The sequence below is a fragment of the Desmodus rotundus genome, chromosome 10 (assembly GCF_022682495.2).
Source record: "Desmodus rotundus isolate HL8 chromosome 10, HLdesRot8A.1, whole genome shotgun sequence".
Classification (NCBI taxonomy): Eukaryota; Metazoa; Chordata; class Mammalia; order Chiroptera; family Phyllostomidae; genus Desmodus; species Desmodus rotundus.
In genome coordinates this window covers 98,712,401-98,730,452 of record NC_071396.1, presented here as the reverse complement: position 1 = coordinate 98,730,452, position 18,052 = coordinate 98,712,401, and the positions used below count along the sequence as shown (strand labels likewise).

The window sequence follows — 18,052 nt, the reverse complement described above, 5'->3', positions numbered from 1 at the left end:
AAGTGTTGATGTTTGTGGAGTGCGAGCTCCTGTGGTTCTGTTGACAGAGTCAGTACAAGGAAGTAGCCCCAGCCCCCTGTGCACGGAAGCAGCAAGGCCCTCGCCTTGTTCTTCAAGTCACCTCTGCCGTGTCCATTGGATTCCCAGCTAAAACCTTCCTCAGTGCTTCCAAACAAATGAATCGACCTGCTGACCATGGTGGGATGTAAAATGCGTATGAAGAGAAAACAAACCCTATGGACAGGGATGCTGATCTATAAGAAAGGAAAACCACTACACTATTCTTTAGGGACACACATGATTTTAAACCTTTATGCCCTCATTGACCTCATATACTTGATTGAACGGGTGAAGAAGGAAGTCTGTTCAAGCTACTCTACAGTTCCTTAAAGGTTCTTTTTCTAGATAGTATCTCTTACATCTCAGTGGAATTATATGTGGGTTTTATTTTTGCCATTTGGTTTTATTTGGGTTTGGAGGATATTTAGAGTGAAATCTGTATTTTCCTGTCAGGGCAAAGGAGGCTGAAAAAGAGAGCAATGAAAACAACATTTTAGGGGATGGAGGGTGACTTCCGGGAATGTATATGTTCACTCTGACATCACTTTCACTGCTGCGGCCGAGACCGGTGGGCTCACCCGCCACCCGTTTCTTCTCCTTCATGAGCTGAGTCTACAGGAGGCCCTGTGACCGGGTCGGACCAATCAGTCTGTGTGCAGTGTGTGCTGACACTAAGCCTGGCCTGGAAAAGCCACACACACAGGGGGGCAAGAGGAGGTTTACGATTGTTCGTATGGAGAACGATACAATAATTAATAAATAATAATACAAGAATAAACTCTGTGGCCCTGGCCAGATAGCTCAGTTGGTCAGAATGAATGTCATCCTGATACTCCAAGGTTGCGGGTTTGATCCTGGGTCAGAGCAAATGGAGGAATCAGCCAATGAGTGCACAGATGGGTGGAGCAGCAGATCAACATTTCTCTCTCTCTCTCTCCCCCAGCTTCCTCTCTCTGTCTCTCGTATCAATCAATCAACATTTTTAAAAATATAAATAAATTTTGCATGCTGCATACTCACAACTGTAACCCTCCTTTTTGCCCTGCTTGTATGGTTTCCTCTATGTTCTCTTCCCCCAGCTGCACCCTTGAGACAGACAAGCCTGGTGACCTGGGAGGCTGCACGCTCACGATGGAGGAGCAAAGTTTGCAAGAATCCTGGAGAAGAGCTGGAGAAGAACTGTCTTCAATCAAAAACATCCTTTTTCTACTTTATGGGATCAAATAGCATTTTTTAAAAGATTTTATTTATTTATGTTTAGAGAGAGGGGAAGGGAGGAAGAAACAGAGCAAGGGTGTCAAACTCATTTTCACTGGGGGCCACATCAGCCTCATGGTTGCCTTCAAAGGGCTGAAATAATTTTAGGACTGTGTAAGTCTAACTACTCCTTAAGTATTAAGGAGTTAAAATTACATTCGGCCCTTTGAAGGAAAACTTGAGGCTGATGTGGCCTCCAGGAAAATGAGTTTGACACCCCTAGAATAGAGGGAGAGAAACTAATAAGTGGTTGCCTCTCATGCATCCCCTCCTGGGGACCTGGCCTGCACCCAGGCATGTGCCCTGACTGGGAATCAAACCCTTTGGTTCACAGGCCAGCACTCAATCCACTGAGCCACACCAGCCAGGGCAGAATGAAATAGTTTTGAGCCATTATTTGTTATAGTAGTTAGCATGATTTTACCCCATACTGCTGATAAATTAAAATATGCACTGTGGATCACTACCAGGGGCTAGGGGGAGGGAGTAATGGGAAGGTAGTATTTGAGGAGTACAAAGTTTCTGTTGGGGAAGAGGAAAAGGCTCTGGAGGTAGAGGGTGGTAATTGTTGCACAAAAAGGAAAATGCACTTAATGCCATAGAACTCTGTCCTTAAAAGTCATTAAAACTGTAAACACGATGTCACATATTTTCCTACAATTTAAAAACACCCTGTATGAATCTGGATACAGCACAAGGTTTCGGCGCTTCTTTAGGAGTGCTGTGTTAAGTTGCTGCAAGGATGAATGGTGACGTAGTTGGGGCGGTGTCTGGGTGGGATGCAATAGAAACCTACAGTAGGTAAGGGTAGGAAACATCAGAAAACGCTTCCGTGTGCCACAGGGCACAGTGCTGTCTTTTACCAGACTAAGATCATTCAAAACAGTAAGTTGCTTTTTAAAAGAAAACTCTCAGATCAGATTGTATGCCTGGTGGCTGTGGATTTTTGCATTTCATTTGATTTCTTCTAGTGGAAGAAATTTTATATACATTACCTCATATAGCCCTTTTAAATAGATAGGGTGGTTTTATTACTGTTATTTTACAGCTGCAAAAGAAGGTTTAGAGAAATATTTCTCCCCAAAGGACTCACAGTTAATGGCTATCACAGAAAAAAAAATGAAATCTGGAGCTTAATCCTCAAATCTAGTTTTGATATCATGCGACAATAGTGGGAGAGGAGGGGCCTATTTGGATCATGGGCACTTTGGGTAGAAAGCATGGGACCCTACAGGGGAAGAAGGCCTGCTGGGTATTCACCAGGAGCTGCGAGGAAGAATTCCTCTGTGCTCTGTTGTGAGTCATTTCCTATCCTTTCCAGACCTTCAAGCAGCATAGTTGTCATTGAAGGTCAGATTTTCAAACCAAACTTCTTGAGTATCTATAAGGAAAGGCAACTTTCATAATTGACTTTATTTTTATAACTACTAAATAATTTAGATGAAATAGCTGTGTTCCAGGACATGCTGACCTAACCCTTTGAACAGGCATTCTTCAAAGGAAAAAAGAGACAAGAAAATTTGGGCATGCACAAGCAAAAATGTCCAAAATCATATAATGAAAAATATCACTCACATATAAAATGGGTTTCTGGACTTTATTACAATGAAGGGAGTTTTAGGGTTCCATAATCTCTATGAGCCTCCAAAACGTATTCCAAATTAATAATAAGCATGGGTAAAGTTATGTTCATCGATAAGGACAATTGATAGTTTCTCAATGTTACATGAAGTGAGAACAAAAAGTCTTTAGGAAATGCTTCTTTGTTAGTGATCTGTAAAAATACAATTTCAGCAAATGCAAGGTGCTTTCTTTGCAAACATGGCTTCAGAGACCACTCGGTGGCCCCTCTTCTACTCTCATGCTGGTTCTGCTCTAGACTAGCCACTCGTGTCTTCCGTGTGGGCTCTTCATGGTTTTATATAATGTTTTAACATTTTCCTTTCATGTGTCACTTTTTTCAGAAATCTGCTTATCACATCAACATGGGGTCACAGCAGAATGCTGTCTGGGCTGTAGAGTGCATTTAGGATTCTTAACCTGGGGTGCCTGTTTTGGCTTTCTCATTAATTTATCTGAGCCCCTGATTCCTTGAATGCTAATTAGTGCCATAATTGTAAGAATTAATTGCAAACCATATAAAGCAGTAGGCATTGTGCCTGGTACTTAATATAGAGTCTTCTATATATGATAGTTAGGGCTGTCACTTTTAGTTTTACTCTCAAATACCATCACAACGTCAGAAAAAAATGAGTGCTTGTGAGTCCAAGAACAGAACTTTTCCACAAAGTGTCCAGATGTAGGAATATGAGGAAAGAAATTAATGAGATACAATCATAAAAAGGAAAATAAACAGATTTAATTAAACTATGGGCCTGCCCCCAATTTTGTTTTCTAATTTTTGTTCTGTCAGGTAAATTCTGCTTGCAGAGATAAGTTAAATAAAAAAAACAGTGGTCATCCCTAGAGGTACTAAACAGGTTCCATTAAAGACAATAGTAATATTTTTTAAAGGTAGAGGTCTTATTACCATCAACTGAGAAGGAGTAGGGACTCTGGGTGCCACCCACCCACAGCCGGACAGCCCTGGCGTGTATGACGTCCGTGCTGGTGTCTGGGTGTGTCCCCAGGCTGCTCTGATGCTTCCTCGGGTCCTACTGGAAGGACAGCAAACTGCTAATATGATTCATATGCATTCTGGGGAAATGGCACTTCCTGCCACATCGCACTTCACAGATTTGTCCAGTTACAAGAGCAAAAGCTTAGAAAGAGGCCTTTGATCACCCCTTTCGTAGCAACTAAACATTGCAAGTCATTTCCCAGCAAGTAAGACCAGTCTGAGTTGGAAAGGCAGTCTGTTACTCTGCGTTTCTCTAATGCCACCACAGAACAATGCCAGCCCCCTAAACTAGTTAAACTCTCCATAGTATCCACATTTAAGCAGTTCATTATTAGGATTTTCTGTCTGCTTGCTCCAGTCCACGCTTCTCTGTAACTGGCAGGTGAGCACACGAGGTTCTGAGAACAGAGAACACAGATGTTAGGAGCTGGCGCAGTTATACATTGGGGTGTTCTGAGTGTCACTGTCACAGCACCGACTACTCCTGGTCACACAGCAGGAGCCCAGGCTGGCTGCCAGTCTGTGAAGTTCACTCCCATGGCTCTCAAGACATAATGACCTTTCCAATCCGCCGAGCTCAGAGTCACAGTTTCTGGTGGCAGACACTGTCAGACAAAACTCCATTACTCTCCTCTTTCCCCCGACTCCGATTTAGTAGTGAGGGGTTCAGGCAAGTTCAAGATAAATTGACTGAAGTAAAGGGAGTAAGTCACCAGAGCTTTCTAGAATCCACTCACATCAAATTCGATCACTGAAAATCCACATGAAGTCTGAGTATACAGGGTTGTCTCCTCCTGCTAACTGAAAAAAGCTGTGGGCAGCTTGCCTACTTGGACCTTTATATCAGGACCAAGAAGAGTTCATTCACAAGCATTTCCTTCCTGTGAATTCTGGTGACGAGGGTTTGGGGCTACATGGTTGAGGTTTCTTAAAAAATAACTGCTATGATCTAAAAGCACCCACATCGACCCAGTAACAACTGTGCTGCTGATCTTCTGAGCTCAGTCCATAGTCCTGTTCATTTCAAGTCACGAAGTGGGACACGGTGGCGTGCAAAGTAAACTTGCATCAGTTGCTCCGAGACTGAACTCTGGTCAGGCAGCAGTCTCTGTGCTTGCACGGGTACCCGGATCTGGCTTGTACCTACGACGCACTGCATTGTAATAACAGCCTTCCCTAGTTCTTTGTCATTGGTTTTCCCCATTCCTTCTATCTTCTGTTGACAGATATTCTCTTCTAACATACACAGACTGTCAACTCCATGCCCCAAACCTTGAGCCGCTGTCATTCTCTAGTTAATACAATCTCAGCTCCTTGGGACATGTTCCAAAGACCTTCAGCATGTGGGCTAAACCTTCCACACTCGTCCGGAACGAGTCACCATGCCTCAAAACACCGCACCCCTTCCGTGCTCCTCTGTCTCTCGTTGTTGTGTCTTTCATCAGATTTATTTCTTTTCGATTTGGCAAAAGTTTGTTCATTCTTCCAATCCAATTCAAATGACATCGCCTGGTTGTGAGGTCCTATCATTACATCCTCTGATTTCAGCAGCATTAAGTGCTCTCTCTGTTGCGCTTTTGCTGCTCCTGATTTATGCATCTACTGTAGAACATATCTCATCGTGTTAGTAACGCATCTGTGTCTTTGACGCAATTGCTAATTATTTTGCAAGAGAAGCCATATTCCATTCATATTTTACTTTTTAAAGGTTTTATTTATTTATTTAATTTTATAAAGAGGGGAAGGGAGAGAGAAAGAGAGGGAGAGAAACATCAATGTGTGGTTGCCTCTCACATGTCCCCAACTGGGGATCTGACCTGCAACCCAGGCATGTGTCCTGACCAGGAATCAAACCAGAGACCTTAAGCTTTCTGGGACAATTCCCAATGCACTGAGCCATACCGGTCAGGGCTCCAGTTATATTTTATTGACATTCAGCATATATACCCACTGAGCACAAAGAATCACTATGTTGCTGGTATTCACAATTTGTTAAAAGAATGCATACATAAATGAGAAAAGTTTAATAGAATAATTGAATAGTATCACCACACAGCATGACTCACAAATGCTCACAGAGCTTGATTCTGTCCAGTTTCCACCCCAACTTAGTCGGGTGACTTTTGGCATGCCACTTCGCCCTCCTGTGTCTCATTTACAGGATGTGAAAACTGAGAGTGGGACCCACTCAAAGTCTTTCTGATCGAACACACTTAATTGGGAATAGAAAATCACCAGTGTGTGTTTTTTGTTTGTTTTGTTTTTTGGCTGAATTTAACACTTTTGTATGTATATTTCGGAAGTAAACAGAGATGAAAGACTAAGCATGATGCTGTTTTTTAGTGGATTAGTTGTCACACCATGTCTCTAGTGTACTTATTAGGTAAACAGCTGCGAGGTGAGCGACAAGTGCGGTCTCGGTGTATCAAACACCTGATAGCTGCTCCGAGAGACCAGAGTTAGGTTAATGTTCCTTTGTAAGGAAGGAGCTATGCTATTTTTAATGGAAATATTTTTAACATATCCTTATTCACTCTATATTCATTTTTATTTATTTACTGAGATAAACAATGGTGAAATGATGAGAAGATTTCAAAACTGAAACGTAGTATATGCTAGAATAGGGCATCTCGTGGCACACATAAACTCATTACTAAAATTCTGTGGCACATCAAAAAATATAGTTTATTTTTTGCTGATCTGACAAAAAATAATTGTAATTTTGACTCATTCACACAGGACAGCTATTGTTGTGTTGGCTGTTGTCATTTTTTACTTGACAATCTGAGAGAAGAGGCCAGTGCCCCTGACTAAATAGTCGGATATGGCACGTTTTAAAAATCCTTGAGGCACACTGGTCAAAAATCACTGGAATAAGGAATAAGGTTCAAAGTGACAGCAGCAAGCTAAGTGGCAACCACCCAAATGCCACACTTCTTAGTAGCCCAGGTAGCAGTGGCTTTGCAGCCAGTGCTCCCTTGGAGAGAAGGTAGGCTCAGAGGTGACTCAGCACCAGACAAAGCACAGTGGGGAGTGGGGAGCGTCCTCTTGGTCAGAGGTATTTCCTCTGCACTTTGGTTAAAAGTTCTGTTTTTTTTTCTTAGCACAGTCTGAGAAACAGGCTTTTAAATTCCGTGTTCTTTAATATCATCTCTGTGTGAGCATCTAGTAAACATCTGAGAGACTACTTACATAACAAATAACATATTACACCAACAAATGAAAAGCTCTTTCATGAAAGCAAGTTTTTGTTTAAAAGTACGTTTGGTTTTTTTTTTAGTTTCAGCCAATGCCCCCATAATAAATACAGCTCAGCTCTGGGTCCTGTTCTAGTTCTGACTTTTTGAGGGGCCAGGGGGGCCCTCTCATCCTGCAGTTATGGTGTGTATGCTGACAAATTCCTGATCTATATATCTGGCCTGAACTTCTCCTCTGAACTCCGGTTTCCTATTTTCAAGGTCCTGTTGGACATTCTCACTTGAATATTGTAAAGATACATCAAACTATCATGTCTGAAACAGAATTTAGGCTCTTTATCCCCAAATCTGGATCTTTTCCAGCATCTTTATCTCACTCAGCAAATTGTCCCACCATCTACCACTTAAATATGCCAGAGACCCAGAAACCATCTTTGAAAACCTCCCTTCTCTCACCATTAATGTCCAATCCATCACCTGGTCCTGTCAATGTTGCTTCCTAAATATCTCTAGAACCTGCCACTACTGCCCCACCTCTGCTGCTATATTACTCGAGCGCAGTACCCTCTCTTGCCTAGACTTCCGCAGCGGCCTATAAACAGCTTCCTAACTCATCCCAGCTACCTCTGACCAATTTCCACTCTGCAGCTACCCTCGTGTTTTCCAAACATAAATCTGGTTACAGCACGACCCCATGCACGTTTCTGATCTTCCCTTGCAGACGCCTGTCCCTTTCCTTTAGCGCTCTTAACTTGAAGTGTAGTTATAAACGTCCATCAGTAGAATGGCCCTCCCAACACTACTGAAGTGCTTCCAAAGACACTGTTGGCCTCTCTGTCACTTCAGTCACAGTGCTAGACACAGTCCACTCATAGTGAATAAACAGTCATCCATTTATATATGGCATTTATAGGGGCATGTTTCAAAATATCTATTAAATCCGTTGGAAGGATTAAATTACTCTTCTCTCATTCAGTGATCTAAGAACATTGTGAGGTGCAAGGAGAAGGTTTTACATTTCACTGAGAAGCAGAGGCACGCTAACCCTGCCAAGAGGTAAGCCAGGGTCAGAATGTAGTGCTTCGGATTCTGGTTCTTGCTCTTTTTCCCACATAGCACACTCTCTTCATGGATAATAAGCTTCATCAGCTGCACAGACCTCCACTCTGAAGAGCAGGGGAATAATATGTAAACACGATGTTGAAAGCCTAATGCACAGTAAATTCTAAGATGAATCCTCCATATCAGTCATGAAAAGCAGCTCTCTAATCCTAAGCAGTGAGCCGAGGTTTTCTGAGGCGGCACAGAGCAATGTAAAGCGTACAGTGCTGCAAATTGGAAGAGACCTAGTCCAGTCTTTGTTCTGCCACAAAATAAGCATGTCGGGACCTTGGGCAAGTCAGGGGCTCTCTCAGACTCTTCCCTGCTTCATTTGCAAAATGAAGATACCAGTCACTTATCAGCCTACCTCACAGGCTCACTGTGAGGATTAAATTGAATGGTGCTCATGAAAAGCGTTTTTACTTCTCTCATCTGAACTCCTGCAGTACTATATATGTGCCTCTTTCAGGAAATATCTTTCGCTTTGTGTGGTACAGTGAGATCACTGGGCTAGAAACCTTGCATTTAAATCCTGCTTTTAATAGTTACTAGTTACGTAGCTCTTTGGGCAGCACTCGGTAGACTTTCTGAACAGAGCCACGCATGCTCGTCTGTGATAGGAAGATCGTCATTCCTGCTTTATCTGAGGGTCAAACAGGCTGTTTGTGAAAGTGATAACGTCCTTTCTAATTATGACTCGGTGGGTATCTGTATTTCATTGACTTTCATTTCCAGCCTACACAATGACTGGCACAGAGCCCTAGCTAACAAGAATTGGGTGCTTTTTCTGCTACCAGGCAACGGTCATGTGTTTTAGGCACTTTTTCTTAACTTCATTTAATACTCATCACAACCTTACATGTTGGGTATTATTATAATTCCAAGTGAGGAGAGCAAGCCACCAGTAATTGGCCCAAGGCCACACAGCTAGTATATAATGTTGAGCCAGGATTGTAACCCATGCACTTCAATCCCATAGCCACATAGCCTGAACCTTTTGGCTACACTGGATCACACTCCTTAAGCGCCTTTAGATTACTAAAGGGGATGATGCTCTATACATACATTACAAAGTTTGCTACTGTAACTTTTATATGGTAAATAAATGATGCAAATCAACTTAGCCATTGAAACACAAATAAGCCTATAGAAGAAATCCATGCCATAATTCTAAAAATAATCAAGAAATCATAGTCCTTCACCAGGTTATTCCGTTAGGAGGAAGCTTCCATAGTGTCGAGAACACCTGCTTCGGAGCCAGGCCTGCAGTAAGTCCTGGTTCTACCACTTACTAGCTGCATCCCAGAGGTGTATACCTGTTCTTGTGGACAATGTTTTGTTGTGAGGATTCGATAAGATAAAGTGTGTAAGATGCTGATCTGGTGTCTGGCATAGTATGTGCTCAATAAATGCCTGCTCTCATTACTCATGCTGACTCTGTGGGCTTAGGCATGTGACTGAACCCTCCCCCGAGCAACGGTCTCTAAATAGAAGGAAGTTGGACTATGATTCGACGATCCCCTTCAATTCCAATGATTTTTAGGTACGACGAGGGGATGGGTGGATATCTCTGAAGCAATTCTGTCTGAGTCCTGTCTTTCAGGTTCTAGAATTTATGCTGCTCTCTGATAGATGGAATAAAAGCACCCAAGTGACCGAATAAAAAATGTTTTCTATGGGACTTGCTTTATTGACGCCATTAACCAGTCAGACAGATTAATGAGGATTTCAGCTAGAGTAATTTTCCTGACAAAGTGATTGCTAATCTGAGGCAAATGTTCAATCCACTACCTTTTAGAAAGCTATGGTGTAAGGAGCTAAATAAACCTACGTGAGCAAAATGAGTATCATAGCTCAGAAACATGGGGCATATGTTCACTCTAGTGGAGAGCTTTCTAGAAAACATGAAAGAGTACAGGTAAAGAGCAGGTAGAAAGTTACATTTAGTTGAGTTGGTTGCTGCCAAGAAATTAACATGAGATGAGAGTGTAGTAAGCAGAACGTTGGTGCTTGTTTATAAGGATTGGCCAAGGGATTTTAGCTGTTTAACAAGTGAAGGAAAAGGTGAAGGATGACAAACAACGAAAATGCTGTAGAATCAATGAATTGTAGGTCTCTGTGGAATCAAAGGTTTGTTGTAATCAGCGTCCTACATAGAAGATAAGAAATTAAGTGTCTAGAAGGTGCCATGAAAGTATGGCGTTTAAACAGTGATCGTGGAGAAGCCGCAGTGATTGGTGTTGTTGAGAGCCATGGTATGTCCAGGGAAATGACTAGCCAATGGGATAAGGTGGACTGACCCTTGGGCTTGGAAGGTAAGAAAGATTTCAATAGATAATGATAGAATGGCTTTATAAGTAGGAAACAGTGAGCAGTTATAAAAATAAATGGCTCATACAAAAAATAGCAACCTATTATTATGATTACTTGCCCCACTTTGGGCCTTATTGTCAGCCGTCTCCCCATGTCATTTGAGCTCACTCTATTCGGAGCCCTGAGCCCCTCCATCCTGCCTACATGCAATGACTGACTGACCCAGATGCTTTCCTTGAATTTTTCAATTAATTCTCATAGCAATCCTGAGAGCTAGAACTGCTCTTCTCCTTGTCAATTATAGCAGCACAAATGTTATGCTTGATTTTTACATAATAAAAAACACAAAAATCAACACTTGATAAATAGTAGTTCCATTTCCAAATCCATCCATCTGGACTTAAGTGGCATATTTTAATCATTATAAATTTAAGAATATTCACCTTTTGCAGCAGTGGAGTAAGTTATCCAAACTGCATTTCAAAAGATAACTGGAGACAAAGAGGAGGATGGATTCGAAGGTGAAAACCCATTGTCAGAGATCAGGTGAGCATGACGAAGAAAACAGAATAAAGGGGGCATGACTCAGCTGCGGCCCAGGCAGACCCGACAGGGCTTGGTGGCGGATGGCGGTGCTGAGAGACAGGGAGGAGTAAAATCGGACTTGATTGGTTTGTTCGCTTCTTTTGCTAAGTCAACAGAATGGGAGGAACTAACATAAAACGAAACAAAGGAGGAAAAACATATTTAAGGAGGAGACAGTGAGTATGATTTGGGGCAAGCTGAATTCAAGGTGCCCCCAGGAAATCCTTGCAGATACATTAGGATAACTGGGCAAGAATTATTACCTCCAGTTTTCGCAACTGTACACACTGAGATCCAAAGAACTTATGAGGCTTATCAGTAGGTCAGAGAGTTCAGTATTTGCAGAGATAAGACTAAAACAAATTCCTGCTTCTTCATGGAAATGAACCAGCTTAGGGAACATAGGCTATTTATGTATGCATATTTCTTTCCTTTCTCATTAAAGTCAGGTCAAATTGTAAAAGAAATCAAAAATTTTTAAAAATATCCTTTAACGATATCTGTGAAGTAGAAAGGAAAACCGTTTTAGACATAGCATGAGAGAAGCCGTACTATTCTATGAAACTTTCATACCATAGCATTTTGAACTAAATACCACTCTGGCCCCCCAACCATTATTGTCCCTTTCACATCCCGAGGGGTTCCTGAAGATCATGATGTGCTTATTATAGCCCTCATACACTGGAGAGACCAGAGGCCTCACACTTGAATTCCAGCTTCTCCCCACATGCTGTCTGTTTGTTAGCACTTCAGGAGCCGTCTAGTCCATTCTTCTCCGGAGAGTGAGAGATGATGGCCAGAGGGAGTTCAACCCTGGGGGCCACCAGGGCCCTGGGGCCCAGCAGGGCCCAGCGGGGCACTTGCGGTTTTTCTCTGCCTCTCACCCTTTCTTCCCCCCTCCCTCTCCACTTCTCCCATGCCACTACCACCCCAAAATTGGTCCCCATGTGTAGATACATAAAACAGGTTACATTTCCTTTGGCTGTTATACTTTACAGAAGGTGAATTGAGTCCTTATTCAAAATGAAGGAAGCAGCTGCCACATCCCAGAAGCCCCTGCCTCCTAGTGGATGTCTACTTTAGACTGGTTATACGTAAGAGGAGGTTTAATGCGGAAGTAAAGATGTGGAGCTCAGAACTCAGCCAAGCCAGTGGGCAGACACTTTATGAAGATCTTAGCTGCATTACACAAACCCTCATCTATGGAAGAACTTAATGAAGAGATTCTCTCCCTGTGTGAGAGGCAAGTCCAGTACATTTGTAAATAAGTGTTCTTCTCTACAGGATCTAGGAATTTGGCAATACAGGGTTTCTCCAAAGCAAAGTGGCTTTCACATCCTGATCTCTTTGAATACCTTTGATTGGCATTATAAAAATTCCAAAGGGCCAGGAGGAGGACAGAAACTCACAGAATGCCTAAGGAACAAAATGGAAAGATCCACTAAGAGAGCATCTTATCTTTCTGATTCCTTCTAGGTGAAATGTTTACATAGTGGCTTTGCTTTAATCTTAAATAAAATTTTCCAAACACTGAATGTGCTTATATTCAAATATACATGTTCAAATGTTGATAAATAATAACCTATAATGATATACCAACCTCATGGGCATTTGACAAATACTACTGAATTCCATTTCAAACAATGTGGCACACTAGACATGCTGTAAAAAAATTCTGCTGTCATAGCACACCTAAAATATTGGGTAAATTATTAAAAATCTCTCACTAAAAATTATCCATGAATATGCTAGCAGCAAAGTAAGGGAATTGTCATAGAGAGAAAACAGACCCTGTGGAAGCTGGTGTCTGTCTGAGAGAATTTACCCATTTATAGAAGTCTACAGCTAGGGTTTGTAGAAACCAACAGGAGAAAAGAATAGGAAACAAAACTTGCAGATAAAGTAGGGTACAAGCTCCAAAGAGAGCATCTTGCCTCGCCAATACCCTGAAAGAGCAAGCCTCAGTGAATGAACTAGACAATGAAACTAGTTCCTCATGAGAGAGCTGGTGAATGAATGCACACGCCAGTCTCAGCCTTAGTTTAGCTGGAACAGGAAAAAAAAAAGTCAACTCATTTGAGTTGATATGTTAAAAATGGCAGAAAAACAAATCTTATTATACTTATTGGACTTTCTGATAACCAATAAGTGTTAGCACGAGACTTGTATGGGCCAGATTATCCTTAACAAAACTTTTGCTTAATGTGGTCTCCTTTGGTAAAGCAAATCCTCTCAGGAGGTTGTACGTGAAACTTTGGCCTCAGAAATCCCCTCAGATGAACTTCTACGACTGGAGTTAACAGTCCAGGCTCATCCAGACACGGGAGGGAATAAGCCACCAGGAAGAAGAGTCAGCAGGAACAAATCACAGAGCCAGACTCACAAAGGCTCAGATATTAGAATGATCACATATGGAACACAGAGTCGGTAAGTTCAGTAACTTTAAAGAAATAGCAGGAGATATACAGTTCATTCTTATAAAAGAGATTGGAACTTATCTAATCTCTGTCTTGCCTTATAAATAAGCCCTTTAAGTCTTAAAATCATGAAAGATTTTAAGGGGAAGATATTGAGAGGAAGAAAACAACAGTAGATTGCAGTCTTGAAACCAGACACATACATCTCCCCCTTGCCTAGTCAATAACAATAGATATTACAACTTCTATCAGCTACTAAACACTGGTGTATGACTTATAAATGCAACCTAATTTAACCCTAACAAAGGTCTGCAAGCGTAGTATTATTATTCCCTCTGGCTTAGAAAGCAAAGTGGGGCTCGGAGAAGCCATGATGACATTGTGTGCTCTCAGGAAACTGCCCTGGGGCCTCGTGATGTCAGTGCCAGAGCTGAGACTGCACCCTAGCCGGGGGCTCTTCCACACACTGTTCCACCAACCTGCAGCCTGTGGCTGTTCTCTCTTTATCACTTTGAAAATTAAGAAAATAACACTAATAGCAGATTTTCACGTGCTTGTCTCTTTTAAAGAAAGTATTCTATAAATGACCTAATTTGATTTTATAAACAATGCTGCTTTAAAAAACCACACAGGGAAAGGAGACATACAACATCCATTTAGTAATGAGTGGGTGACACAGAGTAGACTCCACACCGTCTCCGACGTCCCTGCCCACGACCTCCCACTACCAGGATCCCATATTGTACCTGTGAAGAGTTGGAGTACTGGCCTGAGTCTTACTGGTAGCGCCTACCTGTTGTCACCTTCTCTGGAGAAAAACACCGTGAAGGTTTGAATGTTCCCTTTTGCTTCCGCGGGTGGGCGCCAGCTGAGACGAATGAACCGACTGGAAACCAAGACGGGGACCACATCTCTGGGAGCAGAAGGAAGGATGCTGGAGCTTGGGATAGCTGAGGAGGAAGGAGAGGAGGCTGTCAGAGGTGCTGGTGCCATGGGTGGGCAATGGGCGGGGAAGCAAGGCGGACCCATCAGCAAACAGAAGGGTCCATTCACATAGATGCTAAAGGAAGGAAGAAAGACAAGGGAAAGCAGAGAAACTGTATATGGACTCAAAGGTATAATAGGACTCCACGGGACTTATAAAAGGGGGGCTAATTGATAGCATAGATCTACCGCCTATTTTCCAGTTTCTATTGCTCATGAAATTGATGACAATAAGAAGAAATGTCCTATTTAAGCATGAAACAGGGAAACATAACCATGAACTTACATGTATTGACAAATGCCTCAGGTAACAAAGTAGTTGTTACAACACCTTATTCCACTCAGAGTCTTTTTACACTGTTGTCAATATAATTTGAAGGAGCTCTCTTAAGTATTTTCTGAGACCACAGAACATTTAAAGAAGCCAAGGAATAATGATGAAAGCTAACAAAAAGTAGAAACAGTTCTCATGGACTACCTGCTAGCAAGGGAAACAACAGAAAAAAATTCTAGAAGACATAAAGATATGCAATTGTACCATGCAGGTAGAGTATCACTAAATTTATAGCCAAATTTAACAGCTGTTATTCATAGGAATAACTCAATCATCCACAATTGGAAAACTGTTTTTTCAAACATTTTGGGTAGTTCTAATCTATAATAGAACTTTTCTATTAAATGTGTATGTAATTCATAGTTCATATTTACTAAATAGCTCTGTTTTCTTCTTATGAGTTCAGATCCCCAAGTCCAGGGAACATGTACTTCATCTTGACAGGTGATTTCTGGCCCCAAATCACAAGAACCCATTTGCCTACATCTTATCTTCAAACTGGCTTTTGTAAGCCATTTTTTTCCCAGTTCTAAAAGGCAATCTCCTTCCTTGCAACCACACTCTCAATGGGCTAGCTGCTGTGAACCGAACTCCTGTTAGCTAGAAAATCCATCTGGGGCTAGGGGGCTATCTCAGTTCCCAATGATTCTAGAAACATTATCAACGTACAATGCATATCAGTTGTGCGGAGAAAGAGGCTTTAAAGAACTGCAGAAAGCTTTCATAGTTTTTTCTGGCTGTATAGGTTCTCAGCCGACTTCTTTATAGGTAAAATTTCCCTTGCTTTCTTGATCAACACAGTATTTGAAATACAGGGAAGACTGGCAATACTTCAGTTAATCTTTCATGGCATAGTGGTGAGGGGAGGGTGAAAGACGGACACCTGGAGAAGTGGCCTCTCTTTCCCAAATATGGGTGACATTAAGCATCTTTTTGGACAGACACCTTTCCTTGTGTGCATCGTGGACAACCCAAACTAGCACACGGAAGTGAATTTATCCTCTCCCTGCCCCCACCCAACCTGCTTCTCCTGCAGAGCTGCTTAACTCAGTTGTGTCTCACTGTCCTCTGAACTGTCCAGTCCAGAAACCCTAACTCTCTCTCTCACGCACCCCTTCTAGGATTCTCCCTCCCGACACATGGTAAATCAACTCCGATTTATCTCTGCTGTCACACTTACATCAACACCATTATTCTCTCTCACCAGTACTGCCACCATCTCCTCCAGCTCCCCTGCGTCCCCTTCCACTCTCCTCCCTCGTGTGGATTCTCTATACAGCATCAGAGTCACCTTGTAAAAGACACATCTGGTCACGTCACTCTACTGTTTATTGTCCTTCCTGTCTTCTCTTTCCCTCGGGGAAACTCCAAGCCTCTCCAACTACCCACTGGCCCGGCTCCTGTTTATCCCTTTTCTTTGTTTGGCTTCCTCCACAAAGAGGGCCTTAGAAGGGGATTTACGTGCAAGTGCATAATTTGGAAAGTGACCTCAGGAAACACCAGTGGGGGGTGAGGAAGTGAGACAGCAGGGAGTACAGGCTAGAAAAGTGAGCTATCTGGCGGTTCTCACTATGGGAAACCGAAGGGAATCCCACTGGGGCTCTGGGAGCCAGAGCAGCACAAGTCTGCGTGACCCATCCCTGAGAGAAGCGAGTTGGGGTGTGGACCTACCATCCTCCTCCACATTAATTGAGGGTGACTCCAAGGGTGTTAATTTTCCTGCATTATAGCCTCGTGGGTTCCTACTGGCACAAAAATACCACCTTTGGGCAGAGGCTGGCAGGTGCCCACAGTAAGCAGCATTCATTGGCTCTATTCATCGAGTCCCTATCCATGTCAGCCCTTCTTCGGGGCACAGAGGAGAGCGGTGCCCAGCAGATGAGTCCACTGTGCTCGGCAGTGTTCATGGATGCTCCTGGCTGTTTAGCAGGCTCTCCGTGTGCTGAGCCATGTGCAGTGTTCTGGGGCCTGGGCATGGGCGGCTCCCACTCTTTGAGAAGCCCACGTCATTCACTTAACTCCCACTTTCCTCTTGACTAAGCTGCTTTTCCTTTGGCAAGACTGGCCCAAAGTATAAATAATTGCAAAATATGGATCTAACAGACACTAGTTGATATCTACAATATAGAAAGCATGTCTAAAAATCAATCAAGTAATAAAGAATCTTATTCTAAAATAAGATTCAACCTGACAAATAAATGTTCATTAAAATAAAATCTAGAAACATCTATCCGAATAAAGTCTCAAGAAAAAAGATTTGTCAGAGTAGTGAGAATTTAGAGAATGTTAGTGCCTAGTTCTGGCCATGGAATTACACCCCTTTGCCCTCTCACCTGAAACAGTACAGTCTTTTCAGAAGCCAATTTGGCAAACTTCTTTAAAATGAAAAATAGTCAAACAATTTTACCAAACATTCTCATAGCGTATTTTCTCAAAAAGTTACACCTATACATTTTATCCATTTTTTAAAAATGGGATTCTTACTGGACTTAAAAAAAAAAAAAGAAATATTTTTTAAACATAAAAGGCAATCAATGATGACTTTGAAAAATCTCCGGAGAATTTTCAAGAAGTTAGAAAAATAATTTTTATCGAAGCCTTTCTGCCCCAAAGCACCTCACTCACAGATGGTACCACATCAAAAGTGAGGCAGCGTCTCCACCTGTTCGGGGGACTGCCAGCAGGGGGAGCAATGGGGCTCTGGTTATATCTCCTTCCAGGGCTGGTCTCCACTCCGATGGCGCAGATAAAAGCTCGGAACAGAATTAATCACCGACTCTTTACTTCATTTTAAACAGTTGTTATAGAAAAAGGAAGGGGCACATTTTTAACAACGGAATGGCTTCTGACTTGATACAGGGAAATTAATTTTGTTCACGCTAATCCTCCGTGCTCTCTCTAAACAGTAACTGGTCTTCACAGAAGATCTCAATAAGGAACCAATCAGGACTTCTTTTCTTTGCTCCTGGAGGCCTAATCTCCAGTCTGGCCCTAATCTCTCTGGCCCGTTACTGTTGCCCTGGTTACAGCTTCTTTATCGGTTGTCATGGAGAAGAGGCGAATTTGCCAGACTATAACATAGTCTTCTTTAAAAGAACCTCTTTTTAAAAAAATTTATCAGAGCAAAATGCAAGAAAAAATAGGTGATTTCTGAAGATAACAGAAATGCAAAGAATAGATTGTT

At 42.2% G+C, this 18,052-nt stretch overlaps 1 protein-coding gene across 2 annotated transcripts in view; it reads right to left on the bottom strand.

Annotated features, from left to right (window-relative positions):
- The window catches only part of DCC (DCC netrin 1 receptor), a 995,961-nt gene that overhangs the window by 292,053 nt on the left and 685,856 nt on the right, over nucleotides 1-18,052 (bottom strand). For both annotated transcript variants that reach the window (XM_024580416.3, XM_045188039.2), the window contains exon 8: nucleotides 14,344-14,500. In XM_024580416.3, coding sequence (XP_024436184.2) covers nucleotides 14,344-14,500 — 157 coding nt within the window. The remainder of the gene's footprint in view (nucleotides 1-14,343; nucleotides 14,501-18,052) is intronic.